Source organism: Carettochelys insculpta, chromosome 2, assembly GCF_033958435.1.
Source record: "Carettochelys insculpta isolate YL-2023 chromosome 2, ASM3395843v1, whole genome shotgun sequence".
Classification (NCBI taxonomy): domain Eukaryota; kingdom Metazoa; phylum Chordata; order Testudines; family Carettochelyidae; genus Carettochelys; species Carettochelys insculpta.
In genome coordinates, this window is record NC_134138.1 from 223,355,803 (window position 1) to 223,373,524 (window position 17,722).

The window sequence follows — 17,722 nt, forward strand, 5'->3', positions numbered from 1 at the left end:
ATACAGATGTTTAATATCAAACAGGTGTTATTTATTCAGATGCTTCATTGAAGAGTGCTGAGTAAAATTTATTTATATTTCAACTAATCAAATATAAAACAGAACCATCCGGAAACAACAGGTTTCTTCTCATTCCTAAAGAAATTGTTATTTCATGAGAAGAGTATTAGTTAAAGGATTTTTCTGCAGCTAAATACCACAGAATTTGGCTAATTCACACTAAAGGTTGGTAGGTTCAGTTCAAATTTCTGAATGTTTCAAACTAAAAAGTAAGCAAACCAATATTATTTATAAAGTAACGATAGTGCTTAAAATGTACTCTTGTTCACTTATTTCACCATCATAAGCTTCTGATGTGATAATGAAGGATAGTATATGGTATTTCATTCAATTAATAGTCTTCATAATATGAGACCTCATTATCACTTTAATATAACTACTTGACTGCAATATTGGGATTGGCAATTTTGGGTATCGGTTATAAAGTCCAATAAGTGTATACCGTGCAGAGCAATGTTATTTTTTCCCTTTAAAATGGACTTTTTTCCTATGTCAATAAGATAGAATAAAATATCATATCAGAATAAATTAGAGTGTTCTACCTTTTATTTATTTATTTATTTATTTATTTATTTATTTTTATTTGGTAGCGGTTGGACCAGCATGGACCATGTCACATAACCATGTCATTGTGACTGATGTGCACATCAGCTCAGCATTAAAACACTGCTTTGACTTCCTTTTATTACTGTTTGTTTCCTAAAAGTAGTCACAATGCTGTGAAACAAGCTGTGCTTGTTGAGCTCCCTGTTAATTGCTTTTGTTGTAACACTAAATCCAAGTGACAATGAGAAATGGGATGCCTGTCCGAACTTTGTCCATTCATTTCAAACAACTTCATTTTTGGTTCTATTCCACACAGGCTACGTCTACACTAACACGCTACATCGAAGTAGCCTATTTCGACATAAGAACATTGAAATAGGCTACTTCAACGCGTATCGTCTACACATCCTCCAGGGCTGGTGCCACCGATGTTCAATGTCGAAGTAGCAATGCAGAACGTCGAAAGGAGCTGCCCCGGAAGGAAATGCGGAGCGTCCACACACACAAGTGCTCCCCATTGAAATAAGGGGCCAGCAAAACCCGAAGCTGCTCCCTTAAAGGGCCCCTCTCCCACACACTCGGCCTGCACAGCATGAGATCCACAGAGCCAAGCACCGGTTGCAGACCCCGTGCACACAGCATGGACCCCCAGCTGCAGCAGCAGCAGCCAGAAGCCCTGGGCTAAGGGCTGCTGCACACAGCGACCATAGAGCCTGCAGGGGCTGGACAAAGCATCTCTCCACCCCAAAGCTGATGGCTGTCATGGAGGACCCCGTAGCGGGATGCGGATCATCTATACATACCCTAATTCGACATTGAACGTCGAAGTAGGGCACTATTCCCATCTTCAGATAGGAATAGTGATTTAAACGTCTTGCCGCCTAACTTTGATTTCAACATCGAAATAGCTCACAGCACGTGTAGAGGCGATGCGTAATATTTCGACGTTGTGCCAGCTATTTCGAAGTAGCCAGCTAGTGTAGATGCACCCATAATGAAATAACTTACAATAATTTGACTGGCATGTTGTCTTTTTAACACTTTACTTATTTTTCAGTTTTTGGCTTAGTTTCAGTTTCAGGTTAAAATATGTGCTTTTCAAGCCATCTTTTTATTTCTGTCATCAAACTTCCAGCTTTTTGAATGCACAAACTAGGGAGTGATATTACACAGCTTCATTAATTATGTTACTAAGACATGAAATTAGTTTCCTCTTTCTTAATGTTCTGAGAGTCTGGTATGATCTATGAGCACATTCCTTCAGGAAAAATGGAGAAAGATTGCTTATACTTTCATTTTCAATAGATTAATAGCATATAATCCTATTTCCCTTCAGGCTACTTCACACAGTGGAACTTAGTGGCGCCAGCACTGTCTTGTTTATGTTAATTTGAAATTTCAGAGACCACAGTTATTTCATGTAACACTCCACAAGGTAAGTTAAAATACCTATACTAGTTATAACAGATATTGATATGCTTAATTTAAAAATATTATTGTATATGTGAGAATCTAAACTTAGATTTGGTTCTAGTCCCTATAAAAATGTCTCTTTCCCCCCCCAGTGCCCAATGTTATTGACTGATGCTATGCATAATAAAAAGTAACACATTACTTAGGGTCCGCAGACTTATCATTCCCTTTAATTCCTTCACTGTTGTGTCAAGATTTTTCAGCTGGTTGTTGTGAAGCAGTAAGATCTGCAATGCACACAAATGTTTCAGAGCACCTGAAATAAAATGCATTATAAGAAATGATTCTCACCATAGCCAACTACCTTGACTTGATACTTTGTTTTGCTTGTTGCACATTTAGTTTGTCATCCCGATTATCCATCCACTCCCACCACTACATACAACTCTCTGCATGCTCACTACACTCATCCTCTGCTTCAGCAACTCTGCATCTTGTCTTTTCTCTATTTCTACCTCAACCCAGAAGTTTTGCATCCCATATTTCCTCTTTCCTGTGTACAGCATTTTCATCTTCGTTTTCCTTTCCCTCATTTCCTTCTGTCCTGAACCTTCACTTCTACAAGTCTACATACATCTTCTACAGCCTCCTTCTTTCTCACATACCCACCTCAAACTTGGATCATCTATCACCCACATCCTGTCATACCAGTTTCACTCTTCCATTACCAACTCTGTCTCATAGGTAGCATATTATTCAATTTCCACTCCATTTATTCTGGAACATGGCAGTCATCTCAAATAATCTTATATTTTAAAAAAGTCAAAACCAGTGACCCTCTTGCCTATTTAGACTATGTTACTCCCCTCTTTTAATCCACCCACCTGCTCCCTCTGGCCTATCCCATCAAGTTTAAGCTTCTAATTCTCTCACTACAAATTCCACAGTTCCCCTTACTAGAGTTGACAGGTGCCCCGTTTTTGACCCCATCAAAAAAGGAACCCTGGTGGCTGACTGAGCCATTGAAAGCCTGGTAGGCCTGAGGCTGGCAGGCTCCCTACATGGCTCCCACAAACAGTGATATGTCCCTCAACTCTCAGGCAGAGGATGGCCAGGGTGACCCTGTGTGTTGACCCAGTGCCGAGCCTCAATTCCACACCTTCCATTGGCTGGGAACTGCAGCCAATGGGAGCTGCAAGGACAGTGCCTTTGGGTGGAGGCAGTGCACAGAGCTGCCTGACTGCATCTCTGCCTAGGAGTGAGACATGCCAGACTTCCAAGGAGCTACTCAGAGCCCGCACCCTCTCCTGCACTCAGACCCCCTGCCCAAGCCCTGAGCCACACCCTACACCCCGTCTCATGTTCCAACGCTCTGCCCATTCCCACACACAAACTCCCTCCTACAGCCTGTACCCCAAAACCCCCTCCTGTGACCCAACTCCATGCCCCTTCATGCATTCTGAGCCACTCAGTCACAGCCTGGAGCCCCTTCCTGTACCCCGAACACCTCATCCCTGGCTCCAACTCTAAAACATGCACTCTCAGCCAGAGCCTTCACTCTGCACACTCCAGCCCCTACCCCAGATAAGTGAAAATGATCAAATATGTGAGGGTGGGGAAAGAAGCAACAGAGGGAGAGGAGATGAAGCCTCAGGGAAGGACAAGGGTGTTTGGTTTTGTGGGATTAGAAAGTTGGCAACCCTCTCCTTCATCCATGGGCAACATGTGGGGACCATGAAGGGTTATGTGCTGCCCAAATACCATGGCAGGGAGATTCAAGGGACCAGCAGCTGCAGATGGTCTGCAGTGGCAGGGGCTTGGGGAAAGGGATGGGGTGAGAGTGCCAAGTGGCAGCTTCTGGGGTGGAGGGGGAGGTTGTCCCAGGGTCTGCACTATCCTAGGGACATCCCACCCCATGCCACAAGTGGTACAGGGAGGAGTCACATAGGGGTATGTTCATGCAGCCTGTGCTCCCCTTGTTTCCCTCCTCAGCATTTGCCACTGCCCTCACACATTTTGATTTGCTATTGAAGCCAGCTTTGCTATTCCTTTCTTCCACATCTTGGTACAACCTTCCATACTATTTCCTACGGTTGGAACAAACTTCCATTTCCTTCTTAAAAGTTACTTTTCCCATAAGTCCCAAAGACACTAACTAATGTCATTGAACTTTCTTCTCCATTCAAGCATTACATAAAGTAAAAGATAAAACATTAACATGAACAGTTTTTCAACGTTAAGGAACAGATTCTTCTGACAAACTGAATAGAAGTCCTTAAAAGAAAAAGATGGAGCTCCACAAGCCAGTTTTGCAAATGCACTTCACAGAGTACAACTTTATTTTAAATGTAAGTGACAGTTATACAGTACAATACAGTAATTGCAGCATCTTTGAGAACACATTACTTAACTAATTAACTACGAATTGTCTGACCAGCAAATCTTAAAAATTCATTTAAGTGAACTTGCCACACTAGCTCAGAAACAATATATTTTCAGTGCTCTTTTAACAACAATATAAAGGTAATCTTACAACATTTGTATTGTTTATTTCAACCTATCTGTCATCAAGTGGCTTCCTCCAAGAACCTTCTGTGGCCTGAGGGCAGCCCTGAAGCCCTCATCTCATTTTCCACACTTGGTTCCTCAAACTCAAACAAAGTCTTGCACAAATCTAATAACAGCACTCTTCAGGGTCTGGTTTAACTTAAAATTCAAAAAATAAATACAAGTCTTCTTTCCAGCTTTAAACTGGGCACAGCCCACAAACTCCCCCGATCTTGTGTCAGGCCTGATCTTGCCTCATCGCAGGCTAGGCTATTCTCCCCCTGTCACTCTGCTGCCCGTTAAGAGGGGAATCAGCTCCTCCATACCCAGCTGATGCTGATTAAATCCCATACATCATCTCAAGTGTGGCAGGAAGGGCTAATAGTATGGTTTGGTCAGCTCCATGACTCTGGCCCTTATGTGGCACACCACCTAACTATACTACTGTTTACATTTTTAAACAGCCAATTAATAACAATAGTTAGAGAGTAAAGGGCAAATTTATCCTTGACTGAAATAGATGCAATGAAGCTGCTTCCACTTACATTATGGTTGAATTTGACCTTAAATATCACTATATAATCATTCAAGGGTAGTGCAATAAATCATGTTCTGAAAATATCATTTTTGTTTATGCTGAAACTAACTGGAGAATGTTTTTTTCAGCTACTATCAGCCAGTCACTGACTGTAGACTACCTAAACCAAACTTACTTAACTTGCTGATACACAAAACCAAAACATCACATTTTTGATTGAAATGTTGTAATTGAGGATAATACCTGCTATATCTTTGAGCTCATTATTGTTGAGGTAGAGTTCTGTCAAGCGATAATTATTGATCAAGAATGTTAGCTTCTGGATCTGAAATATGAGAATTATGGAAAATATATCTGTCAATCTAATTTTAATTTCTGAGAACTATATATTAATATATAATAACTGAAATATTCATTTGGTGAGAAGAATCTCATAATCTATAACATAATTGTTGATTTAAAAATACTCTCAAAGGTAGTATCCTGAGAATAAACTCAACATTGAAATTCAAAATTATATCAATATTGACTTATTTGAGGTAGCATATATTTGTTCTGGGGTTTTCTGATAATATTTGAAGTTTAGTTAGGCTCCCAAACCTCCACAGATTATAATTATAGTGAAACCTGTACGTATAGCGACATCCAGGGTCAACTATGTTTTCTTCTAATGAAATCTTTGACTACAAGAATCCTTATTTTTCCCATATAAATAGGGATCTACTTAAATCACAGAGAAATCACACTTTTTTTAGGTTTGTCACAGTATAAATAGAAAACTTGTTATTTATGCTGTAACTAACTCACAAAAAAGAAGTTACTCACTTTGTGCAGTAAAAATAGTTCTTCAAGATGTATATCCCCTTTGGGTGCTCCATGGTAGCTGTTGGGCTTGCCTAGCACCAGAGCACAGAGGCTTTTTCTGAGCAGCATTGAGTGGGGTTGTGCATGCGCTAACCCAGCACATGCCGTTTGCCCCACTAGGGATAGCGTCCGCAGTCCCACTCTCTCCTCAGTTATTTCATTGAAACCCTAACTATGTCTATTGCATGGAATAGAGGGGAGGAAGGTGGGACATTGAGCACCCATGGGGGCACACAGCTCAAAAAACCATCATTACCGCATGAAGTGAATAACTTCTCTTTCTTCGAGTGCTGTCCCCATGAGTGCTCCATGGTAGGTGATTGTAGAGCAGTACCCCACCTTGTTGGATGGTGGGTTTTGATTCAGTGCGCTTACTGTGGACAGTACTACCTGACCTACTGACACATCTTTGTCTGCATGGGACTGTAATGCATAGTAAGTCATGAACATGTGGCTAGAGGAACACATGGCTGCATAATATATGTCCTGTAAGGGCACTCAATTTAGAAAGTCTGTGGATGTTGCTACTGATCTCATGGAATGCACCCTCAGAAATGCTGACAATGGTTTATTTCAGGTAGCATAGCAGTACACTATGCATGTAGATATATGAGTCTCAATATACAATGGGATGACAGAGGCAATCCCTTTGATCTCCGTGCAAAGGATAAAAATAATCTGATTTTCTGAACAAACACGTCCTGTCTATGTAGAAGGATATGGCTCTTCTGAAATTCAGAATGCGCAGTTTGGCCTCCACATGGGAAGCATGAGGTTTAGGGTAGAAGGCAGGTAGACTTATAGGTTCGTTAATATAGAATTGGGAGCACACTTTGAATAGAAATGCACGATGTGGTCATAGCATCACTTTGTTTTTGTGAAAGGTTGTATATGGTGGACAGTCAGTCAGGGCTGCTATCTCGCTCACCCTGTGAGATGATATCATTACTAGAAATAGTGTTTTCATTGTTAACATGACCAGAGAACGTGGCCATTGACTCAAATGGTGGTCCAATGAATGTGAGAAGGACCAATTCCAAGTCCAAAGCTGGTGTTATAAGTTTGTGAGGAGTCATGATGTTTTGCAGGCCTTTCTAGAATCTCTGTAACAGGTAAGTGAACACCGAAAAGCCTTCCACAGGGGGATGGAAGGCTGTGATCACTGAAGGGCGGATTTGTAGCAAAGACAGTAATAGATGAGCATCTTTCAGGTAAAGGATGTAGGTGAGGATCGTATGCAGTGCAGCTTTTGTGGGTTGTATACCACTTTCAGAGCACCAGGATGAAAAGTGGTTCCATTTCGAAAGGTAAATTTTTCAATTTGTTTCTCATCTGCTCAATAAGAGCACATCTTTCACTTTCTGGGAATAGTGGTGTTGTACTCTGGGATCCGCAGAGAAACCAGGCCATCAGATGGAAGGTATGTGGCCTGGGGTGAAGCATGGAAATGTTGTTCTTGGGGAGCAGATCTGGAGGGCTGGGAAGCAGGTAAGGAGGATGACGAGATAGGTGAGAGAGTAAAGGAAAACAGATCTGTCTGGGCCATGCTGGGACAATGAGCATGGTTTGTGCTCTGTCTCCATGGATTTTCCTGAGGACTCTTGATCAGAGGAATGGGTAGAAAGGCATACAGGAGAAGAGTACTCTAGGAGAGGAGAAAGGTGTCCCCTAGAAATCTGTGCTCTTTGCCTGCTCACAAGCAGTGCCAACTGTATTTGGAATTCTCCTGTGTTTCAAATAGATCTACAGCTGGATAGCCTCATAGCTGGAAAAGGTGTTGGGTCACTTCAGGGTGGAGCTCACACTCATGGTTCAGGGAGAAATGGCAACTTATGAGAGTTTGTGAGTGTGTTGTTAATGCCCAGCAGGTTTGATGCCATGAGGATGATAATGTGACCAATACACCAGTTCCAAAGCTTTATGGCCTCTGCACAAAAGGATTGTGAACAGGCCCCTTCTTGGGATTTATATAGAACATCATCATGGTATTGTCTGTGAGAATCTGGACAGTCTTGTTTTGAATGTGCAGCAGAAAATGCTTACAAGCACTGAAAAGAGTGTGTAATTCAAGGAGGTTGATATGTAACCTCTGCCTGTCCCTGGGCCATCGACCTTGGATGTAGTGATGTCAGCAATGTGCTCCCTGGCCAAGAAGAAAAGGTTTGCTGTAATTTGAGAGGCTGTGAAATGGGATGCCTACTGGAGTGTTCTCTTCTTGGGTTCACCAGTGTAAAGGCACTGTTATCTTTCAAGATACCGATGCTTGTCAGTGAAATTGACGTTTGCTGGGGGTATACACTGACACCAGCCAATGCTGCAGGCAGCAAAAATGTAGCCAAGCATTGGGGACAACATGAGTAGTAGCTGCCATGTGACCGAGAAGGCAAACGAACATAAGCATGGGAATGGTAGGGCTGATAGTAAGCTGTGATAGCAAGCCCTTTATAGTCTTATGGCACTGCACAGGAAGACAAGCTCAAGCAGTGGTGCAGCTGAGCCGAGCTCCAATGAAGTCAATGCATGTAGAAGGTTCCAGGGTTGACTTGGCAACGTTTATAAGGAACCCCAGGATTGTAGGAGATGTTTTGTGGATTGGACCATGACTCTTGTGATGTCTTGAGATGGTCCTTGAAGGAAGCAGTCAGTGAAGTATGGGAATATGGTGATGCCTTCCCATCTGAAGTGCACAGCTACTGGAGCAAGGACCTTGGTGAATGCTTTATGGGCACTTGAAAGCCCGAAGGGCAGGACTCTGTATTACAGAATCATAGAATGCAAGGACTGGAAGGGACCTTGAGAGGTCATAGACTCCAGCCCCCAGCCCTCATGGCAGGACCAAGTACTGTCTAGACCATCCCAGACAGATATTTATCTAACCTGTTCTTAAAGATCTCCAGAGATGGAGATTCCAAAACCTCTCTAGGCAATTTATTCCAGTGTTTGACCACCCTGACAGTTAGAAACTTTTTTCTAATGTCCAGCTTAAACCTCCCTTGCTGCAGTTTAAGCCCATTGCCTCTTGTTCTATCCTCAGAGGCCAAGACGAACAAGTTTTCTCCCTCCTCCTTACGACACCCTTTTAGATACTTGAAAACCGCTAGCATGTCCCAGCAAGCCCAATTCTTTCAGCCTTTCTTTATAGGTCACGTTCTCTACACCTTTGATCATTCTTGTTGCTCTCTCCTGGACCTTTTCCAATTACTCCACAGCTTTCTTGAAATGTGGCGCCCAGAATTGGACACAATACTCCAACTGAGGCCTAACCAGCACAGAGTAGAGTGGAAGAATGAATTCTCATGTCTTATTCAGAACACACCTGTTAATGCATCCTAGAATCACGTTTGCTTTTTTTGCAACAGCATCACGCTGTTGACTCATATTTAACTTGTGGTTCACTATAACCCCTAGATCCCTTTCTGCCATACTACTTCCTACACAGTTACTTCCCATTCTGTATGTGTGAAAGTGATTGTTCCTTCCTAAGTGGAGCACTTTGCATTTGTCTTTATTCAACTTCATCCTGTTTACTTCAGACCATTTCTCCAATTTGTCCAGATCATTTTGAATTTTGACCCTATCCTCCAAAGCAGTTGCAACCCCTCCTAGCTTCGTATCATCTGCAAACTTAATAAGCGTACTTTCTATGCCAATATCTAAATCGTTGATGAAGATATTGAACAGAACCGGTCCCAATACAGACCTCTGCAGAACCCCACTTGTTATACCTTTCCAGCAGGATTGAGAACCATTAATAACTACTCTCTGAGTATGGTTATCCAGCCAGTTTTGCACCCACCTTATAGTAGCCCCGTGTAAGTTGTATTTGCCTAATTTATTGATAAGAATATCATGTAAGACCATATCAAATGCCTTACTAAAATCTAGGTACACCACATCCACCACTTCTTCCTTATCCACAAGGCTCGTTATCCTATCAAAGAAAGCTATCAGATTGGTTTGACATGATTTGTTCTTTGCAAATCCATGCTGGCTGTTCCCTATCAGCTTACCACCTTCCAAGTGTTTGCAGATGATTTCTTTAATTACTTGTTCCATTATCTTTCCTGGCACAGATATTAAACTGACCAGTCTGTTGTTTCCTGCGTTGTTCTTATTCCCCTTTTTATAGATGGGCACAATATTTTCCTTTTGCCAGTCTTCTGGAATCTCTCCTGTCTCCCATGATTTTCCAAAGATGATAGCTAATGGCTCAGACACCTCCTCCATCAGCTCCTTGAGTATTCTAGGATGCATTTCATCAGGCCCTGGTGACTTGCAGACATCTAACTTTCCTAAGTGATTTTTAACTTGTTCTTTTTTTATTTTATCTTCTAAACCTACCCCTTTCCCACTAGCACTCACTATGTTACTCATTCCTTCTTTCAGACTTCTCAGTGAAGACTGAAACAAAGAAGTCATTAAGCATCTCTGCCATTTCCAAGTTTCCGGTTACTGTTTCTCCCTTCTCACTGAGCAATGGGGCTATCCTAATCTTGATCTTCCTCTTGCTTTTAATGTATTTATAAAAAGACTTCTTGTTTCCCTTCATGCCCAGAGCTAACTTGAGCTCATTTTGTGCCTTTGCCCGTGTCTGTGCCTTTGCCCCTACATTCCTGTGTTGTTTGCCTATATTCATCCTTCGTAATTTGTCCTAGTTTCCATTTTTTATATGATTCCTTTTTTATTTGGAGATCACACAAGATCTCCTGGTTAAGCCAAGGTGGTCTTTTGCCATATTTTCTATCTTTCCTACGCAGAGGAATAGCTTGCTTTTGGGTCCTTAATAATGTCCCTTTGAAAAACTGCCAACTCTCCTCTGTTGTTTTTCCCCCTAAGTCTTGCTTCCCATAGGAACTTACTTACTAGCTCCCTGAGTTTACCAAAATCTGCCTTCCTGAAATCCATTGTCTCTATTTTGCTGGTCTCCCTTCTACCCTTCCTTAAAATTGTGACCTCTATGATTTTATGATCACTTTCACCCAAGCTGCCTTCCACTTTCAGATTCTCAATCAGTTCTTCCCTATTTGTTAAAATCAGATCTAGGACAGCTTCCCCCCGGTAGGATTTTCAACCTTCTGAAATAAAAAGTTGTCTCCAATGCAGTCCAAGAACTTATTGGATAGTCTGTGTGTCACTGTGTTAGTTCCCCAACATATATCTGGATAGTTGAAGTCCCCCATTACTACTAAATCCTGGGCCCTGGATGATTTTGTTAGTTGTTTAAAAAAAGCCTCATCCACCTCTTCCATCTGGGTAGGTGGCCTGTAGTAGACTCCTAGAAGAACATTATCCTTGTTTTTCACCTCTTTTAGCTTAGTCCAGAGGCTCTCAACACATCCATTTCCTATGTCCATCTCCACCTCAGTCCAAGTGTGTAGATTTTTAATATACAAGGCAACATCTCCTCCCTTTTTCCCATCTATCCTTCCTGAGAAAGCTGTACCGTTACATACCAACATTCCAATCACGTGTATTAACCCACCAAGTTTCTGCAATGCCAACAATGTCACAGTTGTATTTATTTATTAGCACTTCCAGTTCTTCCTGCTTATTACCCATACTTCTTGCATGTATATACGCATCTAAGATATTGATTTGACCTTGCCTTGACCTTCTTTTTTCTCTGCTGTTATAGCCCGTGCTCCCTCCCATTTCCGACCCATCTCCCAGGTCTCCATCTTCTCTACTTACCTGTTGGCTTTGCTCCCCTGTCCCCATCAAACCTAGTTTAAAGTCCTCCTCACAAGGTTAGCCAGTCTGTGTCCAAATAGGGTCTTCCCTCTCCTTGAAAGGTGAACGCCATCTCTGCCTAGCAGTCCTTCCTGGAATAGCATCCTGTGGTCGAGGAAGCCAAAGCCCTCCTGGCGACACCATTTACGCAGCCAGGCATTCACCTCCAGGATGCACCTGTCTCTGACTGGACCCCTACCATTGACAGGAAGGATTGAAGAGAATACCATTTGCACCTCAATCTCCTTCACCCATACTTCCAGAGCCTTGTAGTCACTCTTGATATGCTCAGTGTCATGCCTTGCAGTATCATTAGTTCCCACATGGATCAGTAGCATGGGGTAGTAGTCAAAGGGCCAGATAATCCTTGACAACAACACCGTAACGTCTCAGATACGGGCCCCCGGCAGGCAGCATACCTCCCAAGATGAAATGTCAGGGCAACAGATGGGCGCCTCCATCCCCCTCAGAAGAGAATCGCCAACCACCACCATTCTATGTTTCCTCCTTACAGTGGTAGCAACTGACCTCCCAGCCTAGGGGGTATGAGGCTTCTCCTCTGCTGTACAGGGTGATTCCTTGTCGCCTGTATCAAGTAGAGCATAACGGTTTCCTAGTACCATGGTGGGAGGGTTGGCACCTAGGGTGGAGCACTGCCTGCTGCCAGAAGTAATCAGCTGCCAGTCTCTACCCTGAGCCATCTCCTCCTCCACCAGTGGTGGGTCAGCTGTCCTGTGTACTGGGACAGCTACCTTAGCTGTCTCCACATGAATACTGTACAGGAATTGTTCATGAATTCAGATACTGCTCAACCTAGCCACCTCCTCCTGCAGCTCTCCCACCTGCTGCCTGAGAGATTCCACCAACAGGCACCTTTCACATTGGATGCTCCCCCCAGCCTCGATATCAGTAAGTGGGAATTGCAAGCCATCGTCCTTGCAAAACCACATCAGAATCTGGGTGGAGGCATCCATAGTCAGGCAGTCTGTCTGGCCACAGGCACAGGCAGAGGAGACAGAAACAGTGCTGGCACAGGTGTTGTGGATCTTCTTGACCATTGTAGGCCTCCCTCTGTTAAATTCCCTCTTAAACTCCCCTGTCTGCAGCCCCCTGTCCGCTTTGCTCCCCTGGTCGCATATAAGAAAGAGAAAGGGAAAAACAGGTATGGGGCTCCTCCCAAAGGCGAACTCCCAGGAACACTCCCTGTTAGCTGCTCACAGGGTTCACTGTGGCTGCTTTCTTATAGAGCTGCTAGCTGGTTAGGCTGAGCTCAAAGCCTTTGCCTCCAATCTAATCAGCCCTTGAAGGCCCACCTGGAAGGAAGCTCTCCCAATTCAGACCTTGCAAACTTGCCAAACTGCCAAACACGCTTTCCAACTGCCCCTCTCTGCAAAACAGATGCTCAGGCACACAGGCAGCTATTCAAACTGCCCCTCTTTGCAAAATCAAACAAATGCACAGGCAGAAATTCAACCCACCAGCTCACAACACAGCCCCCCGAATGTATTGGTAGTGTTGTGCTCTGAGGGAGAAGTGCAGAAAGTGTCTGTGAGCAGGATGAATAGTGACGTGGAAATATGTGTGCTGGAGGTTGAGGGCTCCAAACAACCCCCTCTTGTCCAGTGCAGGGATTACAGAAGATAGCATGGTCATCTTGAATCATTGTTTGTGAATGCATTTGTTCAACTGCCTTAGATCTAGGATGGGTCTCCAGCCCCCGTCTTCTTTTCTGTTAGAAAGTAGTTTAAGTAAAGCCCCTTCCTTTGGTACTCTTTTGGAACTTTTCCTCTGGCTCCAATTTGCAAAAGATGTAGCACTTTGAGCAGTAGTAAGTTCTCAGGGGAGGGGTCCCTGAAGAGGGATGGGTAAGGGAGGGATGTTGGGGCAATGGAGAGTAAAAGGATAGTGTATCCCTGGGTGATGATGTCTAACACATATCTGTTGGTGTCAAAACAACAAGCAGTCAAGTAGCACTTTGAAGACTAGCAAAATAGTTTATTAGGTGAGCTTTCGTGGGACAGACCCACTTCTTCAGACCATAGCCAGACCAGAACAGACTCAATATTTAAGACACAGAGAACCAAAAACAGTAAGCAAGGAGGACAAATCAGAAAAAGATAATCAAGGTGAGCAAATCAGAGAGTGGAGGGGTGTGGAGGAAGGTCAAGAATTAGATTGAGCCAAGTATGCAGACGAGCCCCTATAGTGACTCAGAAAGTTCCCATCACGATTTAAACCACGTGTTAATGTGCCGAATTTGAATATAAAAGCCAGCTCGGTCACTTCTCTTTCCAAACAGTGCGATAATTCCTCTTCAGTAACACACTTACCTTTAGGTCATTGACAGAATGCCCCATTCCATTAAAATGTTGACTAACTGGTTTGTGGATCTGGAGTGTTTTGATGTCTGTTTTGTGCCCGTTGACCCTTTGTCTAAGGGAGTTAGAAGTCTGTCCAATATACAAAGCATCTGGGCATTGTTGGCACATGATGGCATATATGATGTTAGTAGAGGAGCATGAGAAAGTGCCCGTGATTCTGTGAGTAACCTGGTTAGGTCCAGTGATGGTATCTCCAGAGAAGATATGTGGACAAAGCTGGCAGCGGGCTTTGTTGCAGGCAAAGGTTCCAGGACTGTAAAACTACAAGAACTTTACCAAATATTCATAAACCTGAATTACCCACCAGGAGAAGTAAAAAGCAAATCGACAGGGCCAGACAAATACCCAGAGACCAGCTACTCCAAGATCGGCCCAAAAAGCCAAGGACAGAACACCACTGGTCATCACCTACAGCCCCCAACTCAGACCACTGCAACGAATTATTAAAGACCTACAACCTATTCTTAATCAGGATGCTACACTCAAGAAGGCCCTGGGTGACATGTCTGTTCTCTGCTACAGACAACCTCCCAACCTCATGAGGATACTCACTAACAGCCACAGTCTATACCCCAGGAACACTAGTCCTGGAACCCTTCCCTGCAACAAAGCCCGCTGCCAGCTTTGTCCACATATCTTCTCTGGAGATACCATCACTGGACCTAACCAGGTTACTCACAGAATCACGGGCACTTTCTCATGCTCCTCTACTAACATCATATATGCCATCATGTGCCAACAATGCCCAGATGCTTTGTATATTGGACAGACTTCTAACTCCCTTAGACAAAGGGTCAACGGGCACAAAACAGACATCAAAACACTCCAGATCCACAAACCAGTTAGTCAACATTTTAATGGAATGGGGCATTCTGTCAATGACCTAAAGGTATGTGTGTTACTGAAGAGGAATTATCGCACCGTTTTGGAAAGAGAAGTGGCTGAGCTGGCTTTTATATTCAAATTCGGCACATTAACACATGGTTTAAATCGTGATGGGAACTTTCTAAGTCACTATAGGGGCTCGTCTGCATACTTGGCTCAATCTAATTCTTGACCTTCCCCCACCCCCCTCCACTCTCTGATTTGCTCACCTTGATTATCTTTTTCTGATTTGTCCTCCTTGCTTACTGTTTTTGGTACTCTGTGTCTTAAATATTGAGTCTGTTCTGGTCTGGCTATGGTCTGAAGAAGTGGGTCTGTCCCACGAAAGCTCACCTAATAAACTATTTTGCTAGTCTTCAAAGTGCTACTTGACTGCTTTTTGTTTTGATAGTGTATAGACTAGCACGGCTTCCTCTCTGTTACTATTCATATCTGTTGGTGGTTTTAGTGTCCACTGGTGGTAAAAAGGATGTGGGCAGTGATGGCATATTTGGCAACTGTGCACTGGAGAGTGTGGGAAGATCAACGAGCCCTTGACCAAAACTTCAAACAAGCTGTTTCGAGGCTGCTGGGGGCACTGAGTGATTATTTGGTGCTTTGCACCTCTGATTCCTTGGTCTACTGGTATTACATTGATAAGGTTTATAGGAATGTCTTGCAAATGACTGGTCCTTGTATCTCTGGCATGGGATGTATCATCTTTTACAGAATGGGGACACGTACATCCCCAAAGTATCCAAGGTAGTTTTTGTTTCCTTGCTAGAATGTAAAATTTCATCTATGTTTGCTGCAAACAGTTTAATTGTGTTTAATGGTAAGTCTTCCACCTTTGTTGGAGTTCTTTTGGAACACATGCTGCCTATAGCCATGAGGATCTCTGCATAGTAATGGCTGTGGCCATTGCTCTGGCTGCTGTATTGGCAAAGAACATCTGCAGTGCTGTTTTAGCTGCAGTGTGGCCTTCCTGAACTATAAATTTCAGGGTAGGTCTTTTGTCCTCAGGCAGATGAGATATTAATTGAGAGAGCTTAGAATAGTTATCAAAGTTGTGATTGGCTAACAGCGCTGAATAATTAGTAATCCATAGTTGGAGCACAAAAGATGAATAAACTCTCATACCAAGTAGCTCCAGGTGCTTGTGCTCCTTGTCAGCAAGGGTGTTTTTGTATATTGATGATTTTGCTCTGCGATTGGCAGCATCTATCACTAGGGAGTTAGTTTGAGGGTTCAAAAAGAAGAAGTCGATGCTCTTTGCCGGGACAAAATATTTCTTCTCAGCCTGTTTGTTGGTGGGTGTGGTTGTGTCAGGGTTTTTCCAGCTCTCATCTGCTGCCTCCATTATAACCTTGTCACATGGAAGGGCTACTCTGGCATTTGTACGAGGTTACAATTTTTGTCAACGCTTGTGCTGCTTATCAGGTGTTTCTGATAAAACGATCACCTGGAGGATTGCCACTCTCTTAAACAGGTCCTGGAATTGTTTCAGGTCATCAGGAAAAGGAAGTTGTATTGGTGAGAGTGCTTCTCCGTGGGAGACGAAAGATTCAGGTGGTGGCAAGTCAGGAGAGAATCATGACTCAATAGCATCAGGCAGGTGAGTATCATACATCTCTATTTATTTCCCTTTGTGAGAAAACACTTACATGATAGGGGATGGCTGGTGCCATGGCGCAACAAAGGGTGCCTTTGAGTGAGTCCTAATAGGACTGCTATAGTAGCAGGGCGAGCAATACTCCAAGGTCAGGAGTAGTAAGGCTCCTCTGTTTGGTGATGGTGGCGGTGATCATAGTGATAATGCGCTGCATTGGTTACACTTGGGAATGAGTGTCATGAAGAGAAAGCACTTCTCTAGTCAAAATATCTATTTGCTCTAGGAGAACGTGGTGATAGAAGGGCTTCTGGAAATTGACCAGTCCTTCTGAGTGAGCAATTACCATAATCTGCAGAGCAGTAGGAATAAGGTGAATAATAGTACCTTGGTGACTTGTAGTACTGGTGACAGCCACTAACAGTATCCCTGTGGTAAGGTCGACTGGGGGATGTGACATAATGCCCCCGTGGTGACTTGCTTAATAACTGTGGGCTATGGTTCCTTGAGGGAACTCTTGTTTGTTTTAGCTCTGGCTTTGTGCGTTGTAGGTGAAAGCTGCTGCTGTGGCAACTTTGGAATTTGCTCTCCTGGTGCTGGGAGAGAGCGTGGCACTGCAGATTCTTCCAGCACTAGTAACGGTTGTAATTCTACCAGTGCTGGTTGCGCACTTGGCACAGCAGCCTCCCCATGGGCTGCTGGTGCTGGTAATGGCTGTGCCTCTACTTCAGTCAGTGTCAGTGCTGTGGGCTCAGGAGCAGCTTTTCCTGAAGTGCAGCTTTTAGGTTTTGAGCCAGAAATGGGCTTGGGATTTTGTGTGCCTGAAGTGCCAGGTTTGTCCCCAGTGCTTATTCTTGGCAGGGAGCTTACATGGGACAACTAAGAAGGGGGAACATCCCAGACAGAAGGGATGCTGCCCATCATTGAAAATGACTCAGGCAGCGGCTGAAGAACTTTCTCAAACAGGAGCATTTTAGTCTTAGCTACCTATCTTTTCTGGCGCTAGCCAAAATCCCCTTAGGGCATTTTTCAGGTATATGTGGCTTTCTAAGGCACTGAATACATTTGGAATGCCCGTCAGAAGTGGGCATAGGATCCCAGGACTTTAAGCATTTTTTGAAACCCACTGTCAGGGACATAGTTGCATTCTTTATTTAGCACTTCAATCTG

General features: G+C 43.5%; 1 protein-coding gene across 2 annotated transcripts in view; it reads right to left on the bottom strand.

Moving 5' to 3' along the window:
- Positions 1 to 17,722, bottom strand: part of LRRC72 (leucine rich repeat containing 72) — a 98,379-nt gene that overhangs the window by 49,925 nt on the left and 30,732 nt on the right. The window contains exons 4-5 of one of the 2 annotated variants that reach the window (XM_074984666.1): positions 5,348 to 5,429; positions 2,222 to 2,335 (exon numbers count right to left, since the gene is read on the bottom strand). In XM_074984666.1, coding sequence (XP_074840767.1) covers positions 2,222 to 2,335; positions 5,348 to 5,429 — 196 coding nt within the window. The remainder of the gene's footprint in view (positions 1 to 2,221; positions 2,336 to 5,347; positions 5,430 to 17,722) is intronic. The other variant, XM_074984665.1, reaches the window with a different exon arrangement.